Source organism: Anthonomus grandis, chromosome 1 (assembly GCF_022605725.1).
Source record: "Anthonomus grandis grandis chromosome 1, icAntGran1.3, whole genome shotgun sequence".
Classification (NCBI taxonomy): Eukaryota; Metazoa; Arthropoda; class Insecta; order Coleoptera; family Curculionidae; genus Anthonomus; species Anthonomus grandis.
In genome coordinates, this window is record NC_065546.1 from 3,141,475 (window position 1) to 3,167,658 (window position 26,184).

Below are 26,184 nucleotides of genomic sequence, written 5' to 3' on the forward strand. Positions count from 1 at the left end.
TGTCAAAAAATTGTATTAAAAAACTCGTCCACAGAATAAAATGCTTTAGCAAGCAAGAGTTTCTTTATATTTTTCCTAAAACGTTTATCACAATTTATTAGCCTTATATAAAGGGGTAGGTGGTTAAGAAGCCTTCTGCCCCCATACACAAAAGAGGACTTAATCTGCTCACTTTTTGGGATAGGCAGAGGTAAAGAGAAGGTTGTTTGGAGATTGGAACCCGAGGAGGGGGGCCAAGTTGATGGCGATATTTTTTGTGGATAAGACAAACAGTCTCTAAAATAAAAAGGCATGGCAATGTCAGGACAGAGTGTTTTAAAAATAATGGCCTACAGGGGCTACGAAAGGGAGCTGCACACATATAGCGTATGGCTCTTTTTTGCAAAATAAATAGAGAGCTGAACAAATACTGAGAGCACACACCCCAAAACACAATACCGTATCTCAGATAAGATTCTATAAGAGCATGGTAGGCAATTTTGGCCACATCAAGTCCCAGAGAATGTGTTATTACTCTAATAGCATAACAGTTGGATGATAACTTCCCTAATAAAGAGAGAGATATGATTTTCAAATTTTAATTGCTTATCAATCGTCAGTCCCAAAAATTTGCATGTTTCAGAAGGACTTATTGTTTCATTTTGCAAAGTGACAGTTCCAAGGTTACATTTAAAAGTTAAAATATTAGTTTTAGAAATATTAAAAGTTAATCTATTAGATTCACACCATGACTTTACAAGAATTAAATCTTCATCAACAATATTCCTTAATCTCTTGGTGTCAGTGTCATGCCAAAGTATTGTTGTATCATCCGCAAAGATAGTAAATTTGCCCCTAATTGGAATTTGAGAGATATCATTGACATATAGCAGGAACAATATTGGTCCAAGAACAGAACCCTGGGGTACACCAGCGTCCATATTCAGACGGGATGACATATCATTGTCAAAGAATACCCTTTGTGTTCTTCCAGATAGGTAAGAACGAAACCAGTCGAGAGCAACTCCTCTGAATCCATAGGTTTCTAGCTTCTGTAGCAGTATTCTGTGACTTACATAGTCAAACGCCTTAGATAAGTCACAGAACACCGCCGCCGCACTCTCCCCAGCGATCAACCCCATGTACAGACTCTCCAAAAAATTGAAAATAGCATCAGATGTACCCAGTTTCGTCCGGAATCCAAATTGCTGATGGTTAAGAACATTATGCCGTTTCAGAAATTCCATCATCCTAGTTTTTACCAATCTTTCTACAAGCTTGCCAAGCGTGGGAAGCAGGGCTATGGGTCTGAAATTTGATGGGTCATCATAGTTTCCACCCTTAAATAATGGTATAATCAAGGCATCCTTGAGTAAATGTGGAAGGACCCACTTGAAAGTGAAACATTTAACACCTCAGCCAAAGAATCAAGGGTTGGTAGCGGTAGCGCTGTTAGGACCTTTAGTGACAGCCCATCCCATCCAGAGGAGTTCTTATTTTTCATTGAGGATAGAGCTTCCATTATTTCACTAGAATCTGTTGGTCTAAAGAAAAATGTTTCAGGCACTTTAATGTTGTGTAAGTATAAGCGCGGATCTCCAACAGACTGAGGCAATAATAGTGATAGACCCAAAGCAACACCCTGGAAAAAATGATTGAGTGTTTCGGCCGACACCGTGCTATTAGAAACAGAAGGGTTCCCATGTTCGCCACGTAAGTCATTAACAATTTTCCAAGACTCTCTAGACTTATTTCTTGATTGGTTTATTTTACTTGAGTAGTATAAGTTTTTTGCCAATTTCACTGTATCACGGTAAATTTTGCGATATCTATTAAAGTAGGATATGAATTTGGAGTTGTCCAAGGCAAACTTTCTTATGGAGTGCAAACACCGAAGATTTTTACCAGAAACTAACAGACCCCTGCTATACCAGGGTCTTCTCCTTTTTTCCCTAATTGTCACCATGGGGAAAGTTGATTCAAAAACATCCACTAAGGTTGAATGGAAACTATCAAAAGGATCACCGTTGTTAAGTATGATACCATTCCAGTCTATTGAATTACAACATTCCTTAAACTTACAGAAATTTTTTCTAGTGAACAACCTTCCGCACTTTTTTTTCTTGAGGTACACTTTTTTTCACTTAGAAGAAAGGAACATAATACGGCCTCATGATCAGACAACCCGGCATTTACAATTCTACATGCAACCTGCGTTTCACAGAGAGTAGAGCAAACATAATCTAAAAGTGATGCTGAATTAACAGTGATGCGAAATGGAAGTAATGGAAAAAGTGTGTTGCTACAATGAAATATTTCTACTATTGGCAACACTGACTTAGTCCGCCAGGGATGTTCATTCTGTCAATACTGTCAATGTCAAGCTGCTTGTTTTGGTTGATCTTTAAAACACAGGTTATGTTTTGATTTTAAAATTAAATATATAATTTTTATTTTAAGTTTCTGATTAAAGTCCACTCTGAGCATGTACGAAACATTATAAGTTCATGATCCCGTGCTCAATTAGCAAAAATTAATTTTAATGATTGCCAGAGTGACTTTAAATATTTTAAATGAAATTAAATTATGTCACTCCTTAGGTTCTGGAGCTTTATGTTTTCTCAATTTACCTGCAAAATCCCAGCTTTTCAGTGACATAGATAAAAAGTCCATACGTTTCAAGTGAGCCCTTTTTATACAGAAATTTCAGTTATTTGTATTAACATTTTTAGGTCATCCACTCAAAATAAGTATCAAAACATGAGCTCAATCTCGAGTTCATCATCAGTATTTCAGGGATGTGGAGACAGGTTCGATGGTATCACTGTATCTTCTGATAAAGAGCCATGTGAAACATCTGAGTTCATAAAAAAACTATCAAGTAATGTATGCATTTCATTATCATTTCTCTCATTATATATATAAGTACCTCTCTCATAATTCAAAATTAACAAATTACAAAAACAAAACTAAACTTCAGCAATTCAAAGTTATTTAGTTTATCATAGAGCTGCCATTATGGTAATGTCTCTAGTATTTGTCCTGTAAAGTTTGGAGTCCCACAGGGGTCAGTCATCGGGTCTATACTATTTATACTTTATATTAATGATCTTTGTACATTTCTGAAGATGAATCCCTCTTTTTTATTTGCCGATGATACAACATTGCTTTCATCATTTGAGAGCAGGGCCACATCTGGACCAAAATTTTGGGGGGGGTTAGGCCAGTGACATTTGAGAAATTAGGAATAAAAAAAACTTTAATTTATAAATAGGTTTTACTAAAAGAAGATGCCAGTTTAAACTAAAAAACACATTTAACAACGTTAGAATTTTAAAAATAGTAATTATAATAACAACTGAATATTTCTTTGCTTTTCCCTCGCAAAACGATTTAAGACCTCTGTGGTATCAATTATAATATTTCTATGCACACTTAAAAATTCAAGTCCTGTTAGCCGCTCTTGACCAGTTGAATTGCGCAAATAGTGTTTTAAACACCTTAGCGATGAAAATGATTGTTCTGATGAGGCTGTAGGTACAGGTAACGTAGCCAGAATTTGCAACAGAGTATGAATATTGGGAAACAAAGATGGATTACTTACTGATAATGCATCAAGAGCATTTTTTGGCCTTTCTGCTTGAGGCAGCTTAATCCATTTTTGTTTCCACAACTGTAGTTCTGCAGATAACGTATCTAGGTCCAAAAATTCCTCATATAGTAACAAGTCTTCTATTTTTACTATGTGTGCTTCGCACATATTTGGTACTAGACAATATAATGATGAAAGTGATTTTTCATGATTTGCTAATCTTGCAGATAGTTCTTCTATAAATTGATCAAAAAAAGGAATTGCAACTGTGATTCGAAAATATTCCTCTGCAGTAGCTACCATGGCATTAGAACGATTCTGCTGTCATGAAACTATTCTAGGTATTTTTATGTATTCTTCATCATCTATAGACTTTATAATAGCTTCAGATTTTTTTTAAATATTTTTGAATTCTTGATCTATATTCAGTCTCATATTCCTGACCTGACTAATAACAGTATTCACATGCTCAACAGCGCTAAATAGATCAAAATCCTGAGTCTGGAGAATTCTGCATAACAGTAGAGTAAAAGCAAATAAAGTGGACGCTGTTAACATACTGATAATAAACTCACTGGTCATAATAGCTCGAAGGCACTGCAAAGCTTTTAAAGAAGTTTCAATGTCTTTTACTTGTTTTAGTTCTTCTAATGTTTCAATAATGGGTTTAAAAACTTCAGTAAACCTAATTAGTCCATCATGATTTTCCACCCACCGAGTTTCACACATGGATGTTAACTTAGTCCATTTCCTATTTGGAACATATTCTTTAATTTAATTTTTTAATATCTGAGTGCGCATAGCTGATATTTTTATAAAATTTGCAATAGATTTTATTGTTCCAATACAATTTCTGATACTCTGAACCTTACAGGAATGGGCAAGAGCTAAATTTAAAGAATGAGCACTACAGTGCACTTATATTGCTGCTGGATATTTTTCTCTAATTATAGCCTGGACACCTTTAAAACTGCCACTCATTGCAGCAGCCCCATCATCACCCTGTCCATCATGTAAGTTTAATTCACTCCAAGTGCTGGTAAACTTTCCAGCATTACTGTGGCTAAATTCTTACCAGTAGTATTCTGAACAGCTACAAATTTCAAAAAATCTTCCTTTCATGTATAGGAAGAGTTGTCGACATTTTTATCAAAATCTATATATCTTACACAAAGGGATAATTGTTCAACACGAGAAATATCTGTAGTTTCCTACATCAGAATAAAAAAATATTTTGCTCTGTTTATTTTAACTACAATTTCATGTTATATTATTTCGCCACAAATTTTGATTATATTATTTTGAATTATTGGGCTTATGTACATTGCGTTTAACGATTGTCCTTGAATGTGATCCATTAAATTTTTGTCTCCACATGAGAGGTGCATACGCAGCAGTAACGCCCTGAAATTTCCGTCATTATGAGTGGGCTGATCCAAGGTTATGGGTCCAGACTCGGAAGTTCCTCGTAAGGCTTACTCTTGACGGCCACATAAGATAATTGTCTCAATAATTGGTACTAGCTTTCTTCTGTGTTCTGCAATTTGCTTCTTCTTTTTCTGCAAATATCTGGTGCAGATCTATTAAAAGTTGCAATAATGTTATCAGCAAAAACGGAGTTATTTTTGTGATAGTCAGTTTTACCGTGTTGAATAAATACCTCAATAGCATCTTTTCACTTGTTAAAAGGTTTTGCAACTAAAGCGTTAAGCTTCTGATGATCTCCTTTTCCACTAAATTCACATGAGAAAACTGCACAATATTTACACATCACCTTGTTCATTTTTGGCAGTGTAGCTAAGCCACTGAAAGCGTTTTAGCCACCCCAATTGAAATTTTAAGTTTCTTTTTTTAGAAATAGGAAACTTATATTTTTCATCTGGAATCCATCCGGCCGTCAATAGTTTATATTTAAGAGCATCATCCAGTTTTTTAACAAAACACCAACCGATGTCTAACTCATGGATATTATCTTCAGATGTTTCATCTTTATGCATCAAATTTACTGTTTGGCTGCAACTTGCAATTTCTTCTGTTGATTCGGTTAAAGTCGTTGAAGGTTTTTTCTTTTTCATCAAAAAATCAGTTAAAGAGCTTTACAAACTTCGTTTTGCCATTTCGATTTAATTTCTGAAACAAAATTATAAATTTAACCCTCATTTACATTGGAATTTCAAACCAAATTAAGTAAGTTGAAATTGACAGATTTACGCTTGCAGGGTCCAAGCAAAAATTCTTACTTGACATTTGACCGCAATTTGTAATGTAAATGGTTGTAGGAGTTTCCTATTTGACAGCTTAAATTTTAAAAAGAAAAATTTCAATGTAAATGGGGTTTTAATAAAAATTGATAAATATACCAGTGACAATGAATGGAAAGACTAAAATATATCAATGAAAGCTCTTCACCTATAGATTAGCCATCACCTACTTATTTTATGCCTAATTAATTAACTCATTTTTAAAAACAAAAAATTATAAAAATGCCCGAATCGCAGAGCTACCATGGCGCTTCCCAAGCGGCAAAAATATGAAAACAGAACCAGTGGCGATCACGCCGCTAGTCAAACACATCGGGAGGCGAGAGCAGCTTGATAAATGATATTCGGGCCCGTTGGTGGAAATTTAATCCTTGAAAGTTGTGCCGTCAAATTTTGGCGGGTTTCATCTAGTGTTTTAAAATCAGTTTTGAATTTTGTATCAAATTATATGCATAACTCATGTAGCATAATCTATAGGTACTAACTAATCATTTTAAAATAAAATATAGGTAAATTTGTGATGCAACGATGACTTGTATTTTTTTCGTACTTTTTTTTGTATATTTTTCTACCTATTTTTCATTTAGTGCAAAAAATGCGGAAACATAATTATTTATAATTCATGGAGGACAGGGTTGACCATAAATACATTTAAATGAATATATTTCATATTGACGTTAGATAAAAAAATGCAGATTACCTTTTGTCCTACTGCTGTCAATTTGAAAATTGCAATGTCTATTTACAGTGTTTACACATTACACAAACGCTATTATTAGTCTATTAAATAATATTATATTATAAATAGTAACTATTAATCAACAAGTTAGTACACAGTATAATATGGTAGGTACATAAGATTTACTCCTAACAGTCCTAACCTAACCTAAAAATAATAAATAGACGAATCTATTCATGTCGCATGTCGCGGAGCAGCGTTGCACGATTATCAGATCTCAAGCTTGATCTTCAGTCATCACCTAAAACGTTACCCGCGAGCTTAACGGATTTTTTTTATGATTCCAGACTATTGTGAGTTTATTTTTCGTTCATTTTTAATATAGAAAAAGTGATTTTGCACGTTAGAAATTTCCTTTTTTGACCAATAGAGTGATTTAAATACTATTTTATTGTATTGTTGACCGTGATTAAGTAAATTTAAAAAAAAGAGTTATATATATTTAGTTACTATAGTTACCAGTCGTTTCAATTTTATTTTACGTTATAAGATTTTCGGGGACGGGGGGTTTTGGGCGTTCAAACGGATACGGCCCTGCCTGAGAGTCTTTAGGAACTACAGACCAATATGAATTCTGTTATATCAAGGGCCAAGAAATGGTTTGAGGGAAACAAAGCTTAGCTTGAATGAAGGCAAGACTCAAGGAGAGATACTAATTGTGTCAAGTAATCCTCGAGTCCAAAGCGGAGAGTATGTTAAACTGCTGGGTTTGGCTGTGGATGATGGGCTAACATGGCTTGCCCATGTAGATAGCTTATGCAAAAAACTCTCTTCAAGCATATTTCTTCTGAGACAGCTTGGAGGCTTTATGGATATAGGTGGTCTTTTAAGTGCATACTATGCATTTTTTTATTGACACATTTCATATGGTGTAATTTTATAAGGGTAACTCTTCTCACTTAATAAGAGTGTTTCGACTCCAGAAGAGAGCTTTGAGGACGATTTTAAATCTTCACTGTAGGGAGCACTGTAGACCATTTGTCATAAAATTAACAATTTTAACCCTTCCTTGTCTTGACTGTATTATACACCTTGACTGTATAATACATCTTACTGTACTATACATTCTTGACTGTCTTGTTGCAATTTATAAAAACAAAGATAGTTATAACGAAAATTTAGATTTCCACTCTTATAACACAAGAGGTTCACAACAAATACATTTCCCTTATTTAAAACTAGAAAAGTTAAAGAATAATTCACTGCGCCTTAGTCTTCTACTCGCCAGCTTCTAGAACACAACTTTTATTCTGTTGATGAGTTTATCCTCTGAATGAATGACAAATGTGCTCAGATCTTGACAGATTTTTGTTAAATTTTATTGTATTTTTTTATTACTATTATAACTTTGTTCACCAACAGTATTTATGTTCTTGTTAAGACGTCATTACTTTGTACTTGTTTAGATTTTTTGCCTATATTTATATGTTTTTATTTGTATTTTATTTTAAATTTGTGTAATGACTTATCGGTATGTAATTTTTTTTTTTAATCTCTGAAATTGAACTGTTATTGAACTGTATTTTTAACTTCTAATAAGAACAGTGTATATTGGTAAGACTGTAAGGTTACTCACATCAGTAAACTACTCTACTCTACTCATTACCATGTACATAGTACTGTCATCTGCAAATTAAACAACTATTGACTTTGGCCATAATCTACTTTACTAATGTCCAAAGTCATATTGGGTATGTTCAGATTAACATCTTCGAAGAATCTTAAGTTACACCACAACAAAAACATAAAATCTACAGAATTAAGGTAAATTTAATCAGATGATCAGGTGACATGTTTTGCCTTAAGAGCATCATCAGACCAAAAAAAAATACAATGAATGTTTGTTGTATAATTTCCCAGTTGCATCGAACATTCATGGTGTTATTGGTCCTATATGATGAGGACCTTAGGGCAAAACTTGAAACCATTTGATTAAGTATCTTTGTGAAATATGGAGGATTTTTATTGAATCTCTTTTTGAATTTGGTAGAAGAGTAAAGTAGTAAAATCTAATTTTTAACCTTTCTTTCTCTTTATTTTAAATTTAGCACAAAATTTTGGTTGGGAAGTATCTCCAACCATTACCAAGTGTACACTAATAACCATAATTAATTAACATACAATTCTACCAGAATTGTGCATGCAATAGACTCCTTACACTTCGGAGCCGTGGGTATATAATTTTATAAATAAACAGTCATCAGTTCATGTAAAGTTTTATTAACGAAAACTAATTAAAGGTAATCCTTAAAACTATGAGCGTCTCAACTGTAATTCTAACACTAACCTTACAGGTCCCAAGTCATTGTTTTATCTCACTCTCACTTTCCTCCAGGCTCCCAGGTTTAACTCCCAAAGAAATAGATGTGCTAAGCCAATAACGCCAATCTCGAACCAACGACGAGTTTATATTTTAATGACGGCGACGCCTTCTATATTTCCCAGAGTCTCAAACCAGTTCCCAAGCAGGTGAACAGCCCAAAAACAGTTGGGCCCCTGACGCGAAACCTCTCGCAGTCAACAGCTTTCTGCCTGTTCCCCTCCCAGCTCGTCGTCTCTCGATCGTATCTGGTTCTCCTTCCCCGAACACTCGCAACATACGGCGCAACCATGTTGCCGCTGTATCCGATAATTAGGGGACATATGTTACATGCATATAGACAAATATGACAAAGCACATTAGATTTTCCAGTGTCCTGACAGTAGGGGGTCTCCAGATGCTGGGAATATCAACAGTGCCTGGCGGAATATTCCTTGGTTTGGTGTAATGTATGTTGCTTCCAGAAGTCGTCATTTCTTTCAATATTACTGCTTGCACAAAATCTATCCTATCCAATGTATGTTGTCACCAGTGGAGTAAGTATGATCGGCTATTACTTATCTGGAAAGCTATCCAGCTATAAAGCTATGAATTTGGGGTACAGAATCGTTAAAAATCCTGAATTCTTCAGTTGCTAAGGCTCTCTCCTTGTTTTCTCAGCTGCTTTCCTATGTAATAGTTTTCTTGGATACCTGTTCTGTTGTAAATCTTTAATAATATTCTTTATTTCCTTGTTGAGGTCAACATTAGATTTGCATATTGTGACTGCACTCCTATACAAGGTTTTAATGATACCCACCATTGTTAAACCAGGATGATTGGTGGATTAAGTAGGTACTGTCCTGTATGTGTTGGTTTGTGACAGACTGATGTTCTAAAGCGACTATTGTTGTGCTTTACAAGAACATAATTTTTAAGATTTCTTTTTATTAATGTAAAATACAATCAACAGAGTTAAACTTAGATCTAAGTTACAATAATACATTTACATATAGGAAAGTACAATTTTCTTAGCTGCTAGTTTAAATTTAATCAGTGGCATAGAATTAAAATAATCAAGCTTTGCACAATACTTGTTAACACTGGATGAGATTTAAATATGAAGTTCTATAGTAAGGAACATACAAGAGGAATTGGTGTGACAAACTGATACTTGAATTTTAAAAAGTAGCCAGACACTCAGGGCGCATAAAATAGTTTAAAAATCTTATATGCAAAACACATCTTAATATTCCCTTCTTATAGTTAATGGATTTTATTAGTTAGTTTTTCCTTAGCTAGATTTCATCCTGATTTGGATAGAATATAACTAGCAAATTTCAAAAACTTATTTTGAATTTTATTGATTGTAAGGACTAAAAATCACAGATCTCGAATTTTATTTTTCTGGTTAACTATTCTTCCGTTAAATATCAGGATGCAAGTTTCACATAATAAAGTGTCTTTCATATACGTAAAATTTATAGGGAAGAACCTCACCATACTGTCGAACGTGGACTCGAACATAAGAGGTTTCTAGATCAGAACATGTTTGACCAAGTGGACACATCATACACCTCCATACACATCTCTAGTATATAAGTGTAGAATATTTTTTGTAGTTAGATTATACTTGATAAAGGTTAAAAATACGTCCCCACCGAAACATTATACTAAATTTAAAATAAGGACTACTGAAGTTCGAAAATTAGATCATGCAAGAATTTAATTAAAGTTAAAGTTCCAAACAGGTTTTAAAACTATTTCTTATCCACTCAAAATTGTCATATTTTACGAGTGAAGTCTATCTGATCAAAGAAAATCTGTAATATAAGTAGAATTGCATCTTATTAGAAGCATACTAAGAATTTGGGTAAACATCTTTAATGCACTCAAAAGACATAAATATAAAGAAAGTTTTAATAAGTTTTAATAAATTAAATGTGCATATTTTTCCTTTGAATTGCAATAATTTTGTACTAATATTGGCTCTTTTTTTTAGCATCATTGGACACGTGGAGATCTCAGAAAAAAAGAGGCATTTGGTTTAAGGTGCATTTGAACCAAAGTGAGTGGGTGCCTCTGTTAATAAAGGTATATCATTGTTTTTCAATACACTATTACATGTCCACAACATTATTAATTGTAAAAATATATCTGGTATTTTTTAATTCGACTGTTTCACTCACAAGTTGAAACCTTTAATTGAAAATTTATTACTTATACTAGGATGTTTGTTGTTATTATATTTTTTAAAAACAAGATAAAGCTAGTAAAAATGGATTTTTTATCTATAAATATTTTCTTTTTATTTGATATTTATTTGTGGTCTGTTGGAAACCATATTTTATGAGGTAAATCATATTCAGGTTAATTTTTTTTTATATTGAGAATTTTCATGAAAATTTGCATTTAACACATTGATGGACAGTGTGAACATAGTCGATGTTCCAAAAAAATCACATTGATATTTTAGAAACATATGAACCGATTTTTTTCATATTTTGACCATATATATAAAATAGGATAAAGTTTGAAAAAAACAACTTTGGACGCCATACTGCCATAACAGTTGTGACCCACCAACATTACTTTCTGACTTTATGACAGGACGCATTACTGCGTAAGCAGTAATTTTTTAATGACAATTTTGGGACACTGTACTGCTAGAGCAGTATAAATTTCTAAAACGTTTTAACTTGGAGAAACATTTATTTTGAAGAAAGAAATAAAATACAACTTAAAGTAAAAACTAGTTCCTAAGGCTAAAATGGTAACTTTCAAAGCATGTCGGACATAATGCTTGCTGGTTTGTCTTCACAACCCTTACATCTGTATGAAACTCGTGTCCTTTTGTCCTTTTTGAGACACTCCTTGCAGTTTAAAAAGTAGTTCTTCCTTTTATAATTCTCAGAGGGCAAGGGGATTTTTTCGGGAAAATGTGAAGTATCTGGTCTTGCTGGTGTTCGCCGATTGTCATGTATATCAATGTTTTTTTTTTTTTTAAATAAGTAAAGCTGTCAATAACAGAGAATTTAGAGGAAGTAAATTAAATTATTTAATAGGAAACAAAACTAAAACACTAAAATGATGTCAGAGCACAGGTTAAAAGGGATCATTAAAAAAATCGTCAAGGCTATAATATGCCCTGGATAATAAAGGTGATTTTAATTCCTTTTTGAATTTCTTAACTTCTAAAATTTGTCTGATACATAGAGGAACATGGTTGTAAATTTTTTTGCTAAGGTATATAAGTGAGTTCTTGGTGAGGGAGGATGTAGGGATTGGTAAAGGAAAATCGTTAACCTGGCGAGTCATATGACCAGTGTTAGAAGGAGGTTTAGGACATTTATGAATAAGAGTAGCTGTTTCTAAGACAAAAAGAGAAAAAAGAGTTAGGATTTTTTGAGATATAAAGAGAGGTTTACAAGAATCTCTTAACCCAGCGGAACATAGGTATCTAACTGCCTTTTTTTGAATCACAAAAATTATGTTTAATAATCCCTTGTTGCTTAAACCCCAAAAAGGCAAGCCATAACGAAGATGGGACTCAATAAGAGAAAAGTACACTGAACGTGCAACTACCCCTCCCAGCTCATGCCCCGCCATTCTTACTGCAAAGCATCCAGAGGATAATTTTGATGCAAGATTTAGAATATGATCTTCGCAGCGAAGGCGACCATCAATGGTTATACCAAGGAACTTACAGTTTTCCTTGTATTGCAATGGGGAGTTTTTCACTAAACATAAGGCCCTGAACGTCACACTTAAATCCCATAATAAAGGTTTTGCCCATATTAAATACAAGCCTGTTTGCAGCACACCACTCCGATAAAATCTTAAGATCCTTAAAAACCTGTGCTCTAACATTATCAGAATCTCTATGATTCCATAAAATGGTGGTATCATCAGCAAACTGAACCACTTTGCCCTGCAGTTTTAATGAACCCAAATCATTTACATAGAGCAAAAATAATAGTGGTCCTGAACACTGAACCCTGAGGTACTTCAGTTTTAAGGGATCTGGAATCGGATAAACATCCAGATACTGTAACTCTTTGGGTACGATTAGACAGATAGGATTCCACCCATTGCAATGCCACACCTCTAACGCGTCGTCCTGAGTGAGCGACTAGTTCCGTCCGATGCGGGCGGTGCGGCCGATCCGAATTTATCAAAGTATAAAAAACTATAGCGCTGTCCTACGTGCAGTCGCATTGGTAATAAAAATGTTTCGTACGAAATTCGCGCGGTATGTCCGATCAAATTATTTGATTTTTCCGCACGAATCGCATCAGTAGTAGTTCAGTAGTAGACCTGTCTCAATACGTGTTTTTTCGATGGCCGACACATTTTCAAAATTGTTAATAGAGGCGGTTAGAAATTCTAAGTTCCTATGGGACATGACTGATAAAAGGTACCATAATCGACTGTTGGTGGATAGGGAGTGGACGAAAATAGCTAAAGAATTAGGGGAAACAAGTAAGATAAAAAAATATTGCTTTTTTATGTTTAATTACGAATTTAAATATAATGTACATTATGTATTAAGTTTAAAATACTCAGTGGCGTTTGGTGTAAGTTTTATGCTAGGTTAGTATTGGAAAACTGAAAAAAAAACTGAATATTATGGCATATACGTAATATTATATAAACACAACATTATAATTGATTTAACTATACACGTTGTATTGGTTGTAGTGTGAAGAATCTGCAAAACTTTTTTCTTATAATTGCAGCTTTCTTCGTGGAAGCATTTTTTTTTGTCGGTGATACGTATGCTCGGGGATCAATCTTAGCATTTTTCATGTCACTTGTGACACAATCTGATATTCCTTCAAAGTCTATAATAATGTTATGCAACAATGTGATAGCTTTCACGATATGCACAGCATTTTCTACTTTAGTTTCTATAGCTTTTCCTAAAATCCGGAATTTACTAACTATGCTACCAAATGAACATTCCACAACCATCCTTGCCCTTGATAATCGGTAGTTAAACGTATCATTTTCGGTTCCCTCTTGCAATTGGGATCGCGGGAAAGGGCGCATAAGGTATTCCGTAAGAGGAAAAGCTTCATCCCCAAGAAAAACAAAGGGTGTTGTAATTGTTGAATCTGGTAGTGTTGTTTCTTCAGGTAATGGAATTGTTCCTGATTCTATTCCACGTCGTATTGGACAAGAATCAAAAACCCCAGCATCACTGTCTTTTCCGTATGAGCCAATATTTACCATAACAAATTTATAGGTAGCATCTGTGACAGCAAGGAAACCAATCGAGAAAAAATTCTTGTAACAGTAGTACATAGAACCAGAATTAGCAGGTTTTTTATTCTGATATGTTTTCCGTCTATACACCCTAGACAATTAGGAAATTGCCACCTTCTTCAAAATGTCTTTGCAATCTCTTTAAATTTTATAACCGTAGGTTCCGACATATGTTCCATTATCAATGTTTTCCAGATTGCTTTGCATACTTCCACGACGATAGTTGCCACCGCACTCTTTGAAATTCTATAAGAATATGCTATTTGTCTAAACTGTATGCCTGTTGCCAAGTACCTAAAAAAAAAATATTTTAATTTTTAGAAGAAGCCGTTAAAGGGAAGTGGAGAAATTTACGGGATACATTTAGAAAGGAGCTAAAAAAAGTCCCTAAACCGAAATAGGCCGAAGGCGTATAGTAACGCCTAGGGAAATGGACGGAAACGTATCAATATCTCATGATAGAAGTACTGCCAAACAGGAGTTTCAAGAATATGAATCCCAAGAATATGAACAGGATTAACGTGACTCACAACAACATGAATCGCAAGCTAGGGATAGGGATACAGAAGAAGATATTGTTACTGAATCACAAATTCAACTGCAGTTATTAAATAAGGAAAAGTCTTAAACCAAGAGGTTACAAAAGACAATACAGGATCTAGAAACATCATTACCTGCCGCAAATACCCCAATAAACCCCATTCAAGTACCGTCTTCACGAAAACGTAAAGCTAAAACACTACAAAATCAAGAGTACAACTTTGAAAGAGACATGTTGCAGCTTGAGACAAGAAAACTTGATGCTTTAATAAGAGCAGATGATGACGATGAGGACATAATTTTTTTTAAATCGCTTTTACCGCATGTCAAAAAGCTTCCCTCGCTGAATAAGTTAAACTTTCGAACTCAAGTGCAAAATTTGCTGGTACAAGAATTAACTAAGCTTCAAACGCCGCCTATTTTCCAATATTCAAATAATGAATCGCACTCAAGCACTACAGTATCTACACCACTCTGTTCGCCTCACTCTTCAGCCTATAATAGTGGTCAAGAAACCGGTTCAGGAAATTATTTAAGATACGAATATCTACCTTAATTAACATGTATGTACCTATTATGCTTTACTGATATCTAATATTAACCTTTGAGTCTTAAGTTAGTGTTTAGTTAATTACGTTAAAGAAAAGAAATGTGAAATATTTCTGTTACATACCTTAAAGTTAACATGAGTCTTTCTTCTACAGAAATTGGTCGCTGGAAATTAGTTGCCTTGTACCGTATTTCTGGCCTTATAGCGTTCACGATATAATTAAAAGTTGAGGGTAGCATTCTACTATAGTTATGGAATAAATTACGAGAACTTCTTAAAAGTTCATATAAATGGTGAAACTCTCCAAATATTGTTCTTTCCAGAAAAATAATGTCTGTTGAATTCCTCTTTTTTATTTTCTTTCTTCGTCTGACACTTCGCACCTTAAGTACCACATTCTCACACAGTAAAATTTTACGTCTGTTAGACCAACCCATTTTTGCAAGACTGATCAAGTCTAGTCGCCATATCTTGTGCCTAGACGCACGAACAAACGCAACGCAGAGGACACAACACTCGCCGCCCGAATTTGTGGCCGGCCGCACCACACCGCCCGCATCTGAACGGAATTACTCGCTCACGCAGGACAGTGCTTAAAGCCATAATTATTAAGCTTAGACAGCAGTATTCCATGATCTACACAATCAAATGCCTTGGATAAATCGCAAAACACTGCCGCCGCGGACTCTCCAGAATTTAAGGACACAGACACTCTCCAAAAAGCCGAAAACAGCGTCATGAGTCCCTTTTCCCGTTTGAAATCCAAACTGATTTGCAGATAAAATGCAATCACGCAAGTCCCTGTTGTGTGAGTTTTGTGTTTTAAGAGGTTTTCTGAGAGCTTTGCACTATTATAAAAATTATCCTTCACCAGATGGTGTCCTCTATTGAGATATGGCCTCATTAGTCGCAAAACAAGCGAATCCACTTTTGATTCCGCTTCAATTTTTTCACTTTTTCCTTTGCATATTTCTATATTAAATAGGTACCCATTTGGCGCACATAACTCAAAAAATTTTATTCCATATCGTGCTCTTTTATTTTTTATGTACTGTCTGAAACTAAGCCTTCCTCGAAAAAGCAGTAGTGACTCATCTAAACTTAACTGTTCCTCAGGGCTATAAGCATTTTGGAAGTTCTGGATAATAATGTCCAGAAGAGGTGGTACCTTGTACAGTTTATCTTGACCTACATTTTCATAACAACTTAGAATTTGCTCATATCTTCTTCCAGGCATAAAGTGAGAAAATGTAAATGGTGATAGTATAAGGGATCCACTGAAAAGATCTTCCTTAGCTCGGGATATCCTATTTGGGCTCTAAGAAGGGTCACAGCTATAAAAATATCAAATTCCCTTGGCTCAATTGAAACAAATTTGGATGACCTGGAATTTTTTTTGTGTGGTCGAGAAGTTCTGGACATGGTCTCACCATATATATTAGAGCAATTTATTATTAAATTTTTTATTTCAGCTGTCCAAAGTATTTGAAATACTCCAAGGGAACTCATATCATCAGTAATGTCAATTTTTATTCCCGCTGCATCATGATCAAAGTTAAAATTGGGGATATCTTGCACAAATTCAACCCATTCATCTAAAAAAAAATACAAACATGCAATAAACAAAGAAAAGTATAAAACTGTAAAACTCACCGTCTTTGTCTTCGCTTCCCTCATTTTCTGTGTCAATATATTCACAATTGGTATCTGTTTCAATATTTTCTTTCTCTGACTTCTCAATTCTCAGAACTGCTGCTTAAATCACTATCTCTGGGTTGATAAGTAGGGTCATTTATATCAAATTCACCGTCTCTGTCTACAAAAGGGTCCGACCTTTCCGTGTCCGTAGAATCACTCTCGCAGTATTCATCACTGGACACTTCATCATAAAGTTTTAACAATATCTGTTGTTCTTTAGGATCCATTACTAATTACGCAGATCACAAAAACAAAAACACGTGCTACCTCTGGGACAGTTGAGATACAACTGGGTAGTAAACAATGAGACGGTTACTGCTATAGCAGTAAATTACTCCCCACTCAACTAACAAACAGCTTGCCTATGCAAACTAGTTTCTCCTACTAGTAGGACAGAGCCCCAAATTTAAAAGAGTTGCGGTGGGACACTATTAGTCGAACTACAGTAAATCTATATTCAGATTCCTACTGCTATGGCAGAAGTGAATTTTCATACGCGATTTATTTTACTGCCATAGCAGTAGGTGTCCCATGGCGTGAATTTTAGAATACCTCTATGGCAGTAACGTCCATCAACGTGTTAAACTTCGTTTAATAATATAATACTTTAGATAATAAATTTAAAAGACATTCGCGTCCATTAGCGTTAACAAGGAATTCGAGACAATTTCGATTCGAGAATACATAAAATTGGCTTAAATTGCAAAAATAAGATTTTAAATAATATTGTTTATTCGTAGTTTAATTCGATGTATTTCGTAATTCCTACTTATTTTTTTAGAATGGATTTAAGTATCACCATGCTAAACAAGATTATGTGATGTTATACATGTGGCTGCCAACAGATGAAAGTGACAATGTACCTCATTACGCACATACATTGTTGGGTGTAGGTGCCGTGGTAGTAAATGAAAAAAATCAGGTTCTCGTAATAAAAGAAAAATATTTTTACAGAGTCCCTATGTGGAAATTACCAGGAGGATATGTCGAACCGGGTAAGTGTATTTTATCTTATATACTCCAAATATAGCATACATTTTTTAGGAGAGAATATCGTAGATGCAGCTATTCGAGAGGTAATGGAGGAAACGGGAATAAGCACAGAGTTTCAGTCGATATTGTCACTTAGGCAGGGTCACGGTGGAATGTTCGGTTGCTCCGATATTTATGTTGTCGTTAATTTGAAAGCTCTTAGCAGTAAGATAGAGAAGTGCGAGCGGGAGGTTACTGACTGCCAGTGGATGAATATTGAGGAATACTTGAGTCATCCTCATGTTCATGAACTCAACAGGTATATCAACATCTATAATAGATTAAATTCAAACAACTTATATGTAGAAAGGGCGAGCGTAACGGTTGCTATTAAGTTTAAAAGTTCGTAGAATCGATAATTTTGAAAATATTTAATTTTTACAGTTTTTTTATAAGGTGATTGTTTCCTCGTGGTTGGGATTCATTTAAGTCAATTAAATCAATACTTAAACCATCAGTGCTTATATTATGTTGATTTCATCATTCTAAAAGAGATCATCCTCACAATATTAAAATGTTGCTTAAAATTGGACATAATTATCAAATACTATTTATCAAATACTAATTAAAACATAATTAGTATTTGATAAAAGAGGTTTGTAAAGTTAATATATGGAGTTGAAATGAATAAAACGTATTTTAAATGTACAAAATTGAAATAATATGTGGAGTTTAAAACACTTATTAAGAAGAAGGTTAAAAAAAAAACTAAAGAGGTAAGACTGTACCTTTATGGACAGGTCCTAATAAGGTTATTCTTCTGTACACTTTTGGAAATAAATTCTTATTCTAAAAGCGGTATTCAAGGGAATTGCTAAAAAATAATTTATGAGTAACTTTCTATGCAAATAACTTAACTTCTTCTTTTGCAGAATTAAAAAATTACCGAAAGGAAGAAATATTCCTAAGGAAATAAAAAAACTGCTTGGAAAAAAGAAAATATATTTAAAATGCCTGAAAAAATCATTGTATTTGTTTCTAGGAACGTAAAAATTTCATTCAGGACCTTGAACATATTACTGCATCCCAAAAATATATTATTGCAATTTCTTCCAGGCAGTTAAAATTTATGTTGTTCTTACTTTAAGTATAAAAAATTAGTTGATAAAAAGTAAAGTATTATCGTCATCTACCATGAAGAAAAATTAAAATTGTTTCGGAAGTCTGAAAAAGCCTAGAAATTCCTTTTTTTTTCGCTTCAAGGGGTATAAAAATTGCATTCATTACTCAATACTGAAATATTTATTTTCATAGACTCAGACTTTTAAAAGGTTTTAGAAAAAAACAATAAAAATCTACAATTTACGAAAAACTAAGAATATAAGAAAACAGTACCATACTACAGTTTTTGACAATAAAACTATCCGTTTGGCGTCAATGGTATCTTGAATATTGGCTTTCAATGCTTTACCGGTCGCTGGTTTGTCGGCATAAAACACCTTATACCAAATTGATTTTGCAAAAATCGAAGCTCGCGTACGGCAAGTTGCGCCATTTGTTAGAATAAAATGTCGTCAATGTTGGGCTCTTTAATTTTGAGAAACAAAATATTATTCTGCAAAGCTCGATAATAACCGTAACGGTATTATCCTTCATTCCTCATTTCGAAAGAAGTAAGGACCGGTGATGCCGCTAGCGTGTAAATCGCACCAAACAATCAATTTCTTCAGCTTAATAGTTGTAATGGTGATTCGTTAACTGGTAGAGAATTGAGATTTGTCTTGATATACGGCAATTTAGCTTGTTTTCGGCCAGTTTTAGCGTTAGTTTGACGTTTTCGAAAGAGAATTTTTGATAAATAATCGTTTTAAATTAGTTTTCAATAGGGATAAGGTGATGTAACGTTCGCAGTTGCACTATCGGCTCTCGTTCTGATCGGGAAAAAAAGATAAAAAAAGGGTTTTAACTCTTTTTAAGACTCCACAGGTCAGTATATTATTATACTGACCTTTAGTATTATGTGAGCATAAATAATTTTTTTCAATTCTTCATATATTTTTCGAATATTATATATATGTTTCGCATAAATTACGTTTTTTTTTTCGTTTGTGCAGGATTGACATAGATTTTGAAAGTGGAGAGAGGTATTACATTCAAAACGGTAAACATGTATGCGAATTCCACTTTCCTAAAAAAGACGTTGTCAGGATATACCGTAAGCATTTTTACGTTTTCTAGACCGTGAACGCTACTGGTTGCCCTAACAGTCTAGGAAATGTAGTGCGTATCGATGAATTCCGTTCCCTACACAGCGTGTGCAACGTGGCGAATTTCTTATTCTGGCCCGTGTCAGTGCGTTTCCGTAATTAAGTAAGTAAAAACGTTTTGAGTCGCCCACGTGCAAGCCAGAAGTGTTTTTCGTGTATTTATTAGTTGTGTTTTGTGATTGTAATAGATATAGGCTGTGCAATATGAATCAAGACACAATAGAAAATATAATTGAATTTATAAAGACGTTTGATTCGAATATTAGAGTAATTAAATCCGACAAATCCACACTTATCTTACGAACCAGCATCGAACAAGATCTCAATATTACTGCGAAAAAATGGATCAACAACTTTTCTAGAACTACTTGCACAGAATGGATTGTAAACAGAACATATCCTAAAATAAAAAACCCTGCAATATCACACAGTTATCAAACACAGCAAGTATATGAATTTTGTTTTCAAAAACTTAGAGAAGTCCTGGGATGTGATTCAATTGCTGAAATAAATGCGCTCCACGCTATATTTCCTATGTCAACTACATTACTCTGCACTTTTCATGTAATGCAAGCTGTATGGGACCAGTCACATGGAGTTGAAAAAACAGATCGACGTCCTCTTATGCAAAAATTTCGTGATGTTCTATACGCAAAAAAATTAAATTGACTTTAATTTATTCAAAGACGAATTATGGAGCAGCTAACTATCCAAAAAATATCCATATTATTTTAAAACTATTTCAAAGAAATGTGGAAAAGAAATTCAGAATGGTGCCATTGCTTTCGGACTGACCTGACAACTAGAGGCCACAATACGAATAATATAGTAGAAGTCTCTATACGTATTTTTAAAGACCTAATTCTGAAGAGATGTAAAGCTTTTAATTCTGTGTCTTTGGTAGATTTTATTATTTATTCTATGGAACAATTTTACCAACAAAAATTAATTTCTTCTGCGAATTCTAGAAAAAAGTCACTTCAAATTTATTTCAAGAAATTTGCCAATAAATGTACCACACTAAATGCTACTAAAGAAAGCGACTTTGAATATACTGTTAATTCTGAGTTCGACGAACATATTTTATACACTGTTAACATTCAAACAGAGCAATGTGATTGTCCAGATGGTGCAGGGGGACAGTTTTGTAAACATTTGTGCGCAGTTTACAATAGTGGTGCAAATCTATCGCATGCTCCTGATTTGATTTATCAAGACCGCGTTGAATTAGCGACATTAGCTTTAAGTAGTGGAGTAGACAATTCTTTTTTCATGGGAATGGATAATGATTCAACAAATAACGATGATAACAAAAAAGCAACAATGAGTTCAACAAGCCAATGGAAGCAAATGATATAGCTGAACCTATATCATATGAAATGATAGAACCTTCCTCAGATCATAATGAATTCTCTGCTGAATACCAGATGCAGCTATCAAAACTTAAATTAAATCTAAACAACTTTTATAATTTTGTTCAAGGGAATCAATCTAGATTTATGTTAGAACACATTTCTAAACTTAATAAAAAAATTAAAAATATCGAAAATGTTGACTTGTTTACTAATATTTGCACAGGCATATGTAATTTTAAAAGAACGAGAAAGATAAAACTGCAACCTACTTCTATTGCGCGGCGTGCCACTAAAAGTTTACATCCTGCGCTAGGGCAATACAGGCTGGTAGGCCTTCAAAGTTGGAAGTTTTAAGGAACAAAAAGAAGAGGTCAAAAAATATGAGATCTTTCAGTAAAAATATTGATATTAATAAAACAAATGCCATTGGGCATGAATGTAGTCATTAATATTTTTTACTGCCTGTACCTCATCATGTACAAGTTGTGGTCATAAAAGTAGAAACACCCTGAAATTATAAAAAAATATATTACTCTAGCAATTATTAAAGAACTAATAGCGCATTTGGAAACTTCAATCCAATAATTCTCAGTTGACGTGTTTTACAGAGGTCTATTATATTTTTTAAAACATTGGGGTGTTTTTAATTTTGCGGCCACCACTGTATACATATTTTTACAATTTTTATTCTTTTGTTAAATAATAAATTAAAATTAGCTTAATAACGAACGTTACCATAAAATAATATTATTTTTTCTTATGTTACTATGCTGTTTTGCTAATATTCTACAATAAGTAAATAAATAACAATAAAACAGTACGAATAATCTATATTTTTATCACCTTTGTGACCTACATTAAATTATATAATACCAATCAATGTAAGCATCACTTTGTTGCACACGCTGTGTAGGGAACTCATGGATGCGCATTACATTTCCTAGACTGTTAGCGCAACCAGTTGCGTTCACGGTCTAGGAAACGTAAAAATGCATACCGTAAAGTAATTGATCCTGATGGGAGTATAAAATACTTACCAGACACGAAGGTAACTTTACCGAGAATGTCATGTCCATTACTTGAAAATGCCAAAAATCCCATTATCGTTAACATTATTAAAAAGTGGGTCCAGCTAAGAGTGAGGTACACTTCTGACTAACAGCGCAACTTGCTGAAACTAGTTTTCGTTCATTTTTGGGTAGACACGTTTAATATACAGATCAGGCTTATGTCCTTCTAGTCGAAGGACAAAAGCCAACAAGTTGAGAACGGCGACGAATAGACATTTCGGTGTCTTTTTCAACACTTCGCGCTACAGTAGCAATATTCACTTTGGTACGCCCATTTATTTATGTTGTTCAAATGAAAAAGTAAAATTATTAACCGTAAAATTGCCGAAGTGCTGTATGAACTTTACGAACAGATTTATTTTTCTCAAAGTAAATTTCCACAATTTGAAAGTGTCGTTCTAGCGTTAAACGATTCAGGATGAATGTATTTATTTATTTATTTTAATATACAGCAGAGCCAGTTTACAAAAATAAAATAGATAATACAAAATACTAGATAATATAACAATATAAATATATAAGTACAATACTAGAATTACAAAAAGAAAATATACCAAGATAAAACCTCTGAAAAAACAATCATCAACAGGGCTAAAAACTTAACATTATCCAAGGAACGTAGGTTAAAGTGTAAGATTATTTATTTTTGATTTGAATGACCGTAAGCCGCCGGAAAATGGTCCCAAACTATTTTCATTAAAGAAAAGCAAAGTCCTAGTAAGTGAAGAAAAAACCCATAGTTGGCCGAATGAAAAGGTAAACGAAACATAGAAGAGTTGTTCCTTCTTTGATAGTGTGTGCTCTATAAGCAAGGGATCTTAAGAATCTTCTTTGTACAGCCTCAAGGCGTTCAATATGAGAATCATAATAAGGGGACCAAATTACAGACGCATACTCAAGCAAGGAACGTACCAAAGAGTAATAAAGTCATTTGAAACAGTAAGGTGAAAGATGTACACTATTTCTAGTGATAAAACCAAGACTACGCATACTCCTGTTAATAATATCCAAAATGTGCGGCAAAAAAGTTAGCTTAGTATCGAAAAGAACACCTAAATCTTTAACTGTATCAACTGACTTGAGTTCGTTGTTGTTGATTCTGTATTGATAATTAATAATTTCATTAGAACGACCAAACGAAATACATACACACTTCTTTACATTCACTTCCAGACTATTGCTATTACACCACTCAGCAACACTATTTAAATCCAATTGAAGTAGCTCAGCATCAAGATATGACTCAATGACTTGGTTTCGTGAGGATGGAATATATCCTGTTAGGGACATGATCATGATCTGATGTTAGGTAAATTTAATCTGCAATCTCTGGCCATGAGGAGATCAATTCATTTTGTAACATTCTTATGGAAGTTGATCAATAATCAAATAAATTCTCCTCCTCTCTTGAACGACATTTTATTTCATGTACCACGATTTGCTTCTAGAGCAAATATCACTTAGATCGCGCCAGAACTAACGTTAGGTTTCAGGATCCCGTATATCAAATGTGCAGAATTTTTAATTCAGTATCATCAACCTGTGACATATTTGTATGCTCCATAAAGGATCTAGTTTTGTCTCTGACAAACCAACAGTTACCATAATTCCTTTTTTCTCTTGTCCTATGAATCCCTTTCTTTGTCCATTTTAATGTTAATTTACATCTTTAATTTTGATATATACATGATGTTACTATAGTAATTTAAGTCTTCCTTATTTTTCTTTCTTTTTGTTATTTAATTTATAGTAATTTAATCCTTGTTTACACTTTCAAAATATTAATTGTAGATTTTCCTGTAACTGGGCTTTGCCTGTTGGAAATAAACTGCTAAATAAATAAATAAATAAATACAGTTTAAAATCATCAGCAAAAGCAAGATGTTTTGAATGAACAATTACATCACTCAAATCTCTTATGAACAAGTTAAAAAAGACCGGTCCAATATGCGAACCTTGAGGCACGCCTGAAGATACTTCAATTGCTAAACCTTACTAAACAGAAATGTCAATTTCACGTTGACAACTATCAAACCATAGACAACAACCGTCATTTTTTCTAATGCTGCAAAAATACCCTATATTTATGCATGTTTTAATTACTTCCAGGAAGTTAATATATCATTTGCAGTAAAAATTGCACTGATTGTTTGAGTAATTGTTTTATTTACCTTAATCAATCCATTATTACTGATATAATTAATGATTGAAGACCATGAAAACATATAAATTATACCTTAATCTTATTTGTCATTGTCTGCTTGCTAATAATTTTTTTTTATTGTTTTACTTTAATTGCTTGTGTTATTTTAGATTTTTCGTGACAAAACTTCTACACCATAGAAAGCACAATTTAAAAATTGACTGCCATCACGGTATCCACCAAATATTAAACAAACCATATACAGTGTGTTCAGTTGTGAAACAGGATGATTTAGAGGATTTAGCAGAAATTCCCTTTAGCTCATTTTCAGGCAAAAGTTACGCCGATAAGAAATAAATAACCAACAATATACATTTTATCTTTGTTACGTTTTAAATAATATATTTTATTTTACAAATAGTTTTTTAGTATACCTAATTAGAATTTTAATATTTTATTGCAGAAAATTATTTTTTTTTTTAAATAGATTTGAGGGTAAAAACGCGTATTTGCGTAAATTGCGTAATTTGAAATGGCAACACCACAGGCAAAAGCTGATGTCATCTTGCGAAATGTCATTTTGATAAACGGCTTTATATTTAGATTCGTCTTTTGCGAAAATTTGTGTTTTTTCTTTAGTTTTTGAAAAAAAAAGATTTAGTTGAGTGTTTTTGTGGACTGTTACAATAGTAAAAACGTGTGCCGCACCATGGGAAAAAGACGATTTAAGCCGATCTTTTCACAAGTAAAATATAGTACCGATATTGTCATAACATCATATCATGGGAAAACCATCATCATAAAAGTGGAATTATAAAAAATTATTAAGAAATCTATAACAATTATAAAATATTTAATTTCCATAAAAATGCCTTTTATTGGATAAGTACCTTTACTTCAATGAAGTACGTTAAAATAAACGCATAATAGTTCGTGAACGGTAATATTTTTTACAATTTAAAGCATAATCTATTAATAATAAATATTTATTATGTAAATATTTTTTGACGACGTCACTGGTTATTTGCGTCGGTGGAATGCGAACAATGCGATCGAGCGGCGTTGCGATGTTGTTGCCTTTTTCTCTAATATACGTTATTTATATTAATTTAACTTTGAATGTTGACTGCTTTATAGAGTTCTTATTATATTTTATGAAAAAAAATGCTTCATATTTTATTAAAGAGGAATAGTATTGTATTGCGCCTGTCAAAATAAGTGAACAATTTTTATCCTATTATAAAGTGTGTTTCTTTTGCCATTTTAATTATATCTCGTTTTTTTTTATTTGTAAAAACCATAAATTGCCTAAATTATGAGTAAAATATCTGTAATTTTGTACTAAAACACTAACAACACATACAAATACTTAAAACGTGATATTTATGACAGTATATGTCACAGCTTACTGGGGCAAATATAGATTTTTTTCAAATATTCGGGTTTTTACA

At 33.4% G+C, this 26,184-nt stretch overlaps 1 protein-coding gene across 1 annotated transcript; it reads left to right on the forward strand.

The window, feature by feature from the left end:
* Window positions 1–2,383: 2,383 nt before the first annotated feature.
* Window positions 2,384–25,151, forward strand: LOC126739189 (uncharacterized). The gene is made up of 6 exons (XM_050444754.1): window positions 2,384–2,661; window positions 2,712–2,860; window positions 10,873–10,964; window positions 17,708–17,921; window positions 17,971–18,217; window positions 24,904–25,151. The coding sequence occupies exons 1-6, from the start codon at window positions 2,522–2,524 to the stop codon at window positions 25,088–25,090; spliced, it is 1,029 nt and encodes a 342-aa protein (XP_050300711.1). The 5' UTR covers window positions 2,384–2,521; the 3' UTR covers window positions 25,091–25,151.
* The last annotated feature ends 1,033 nt before the right edge of the window (window positions 25,152–26,184 follow it).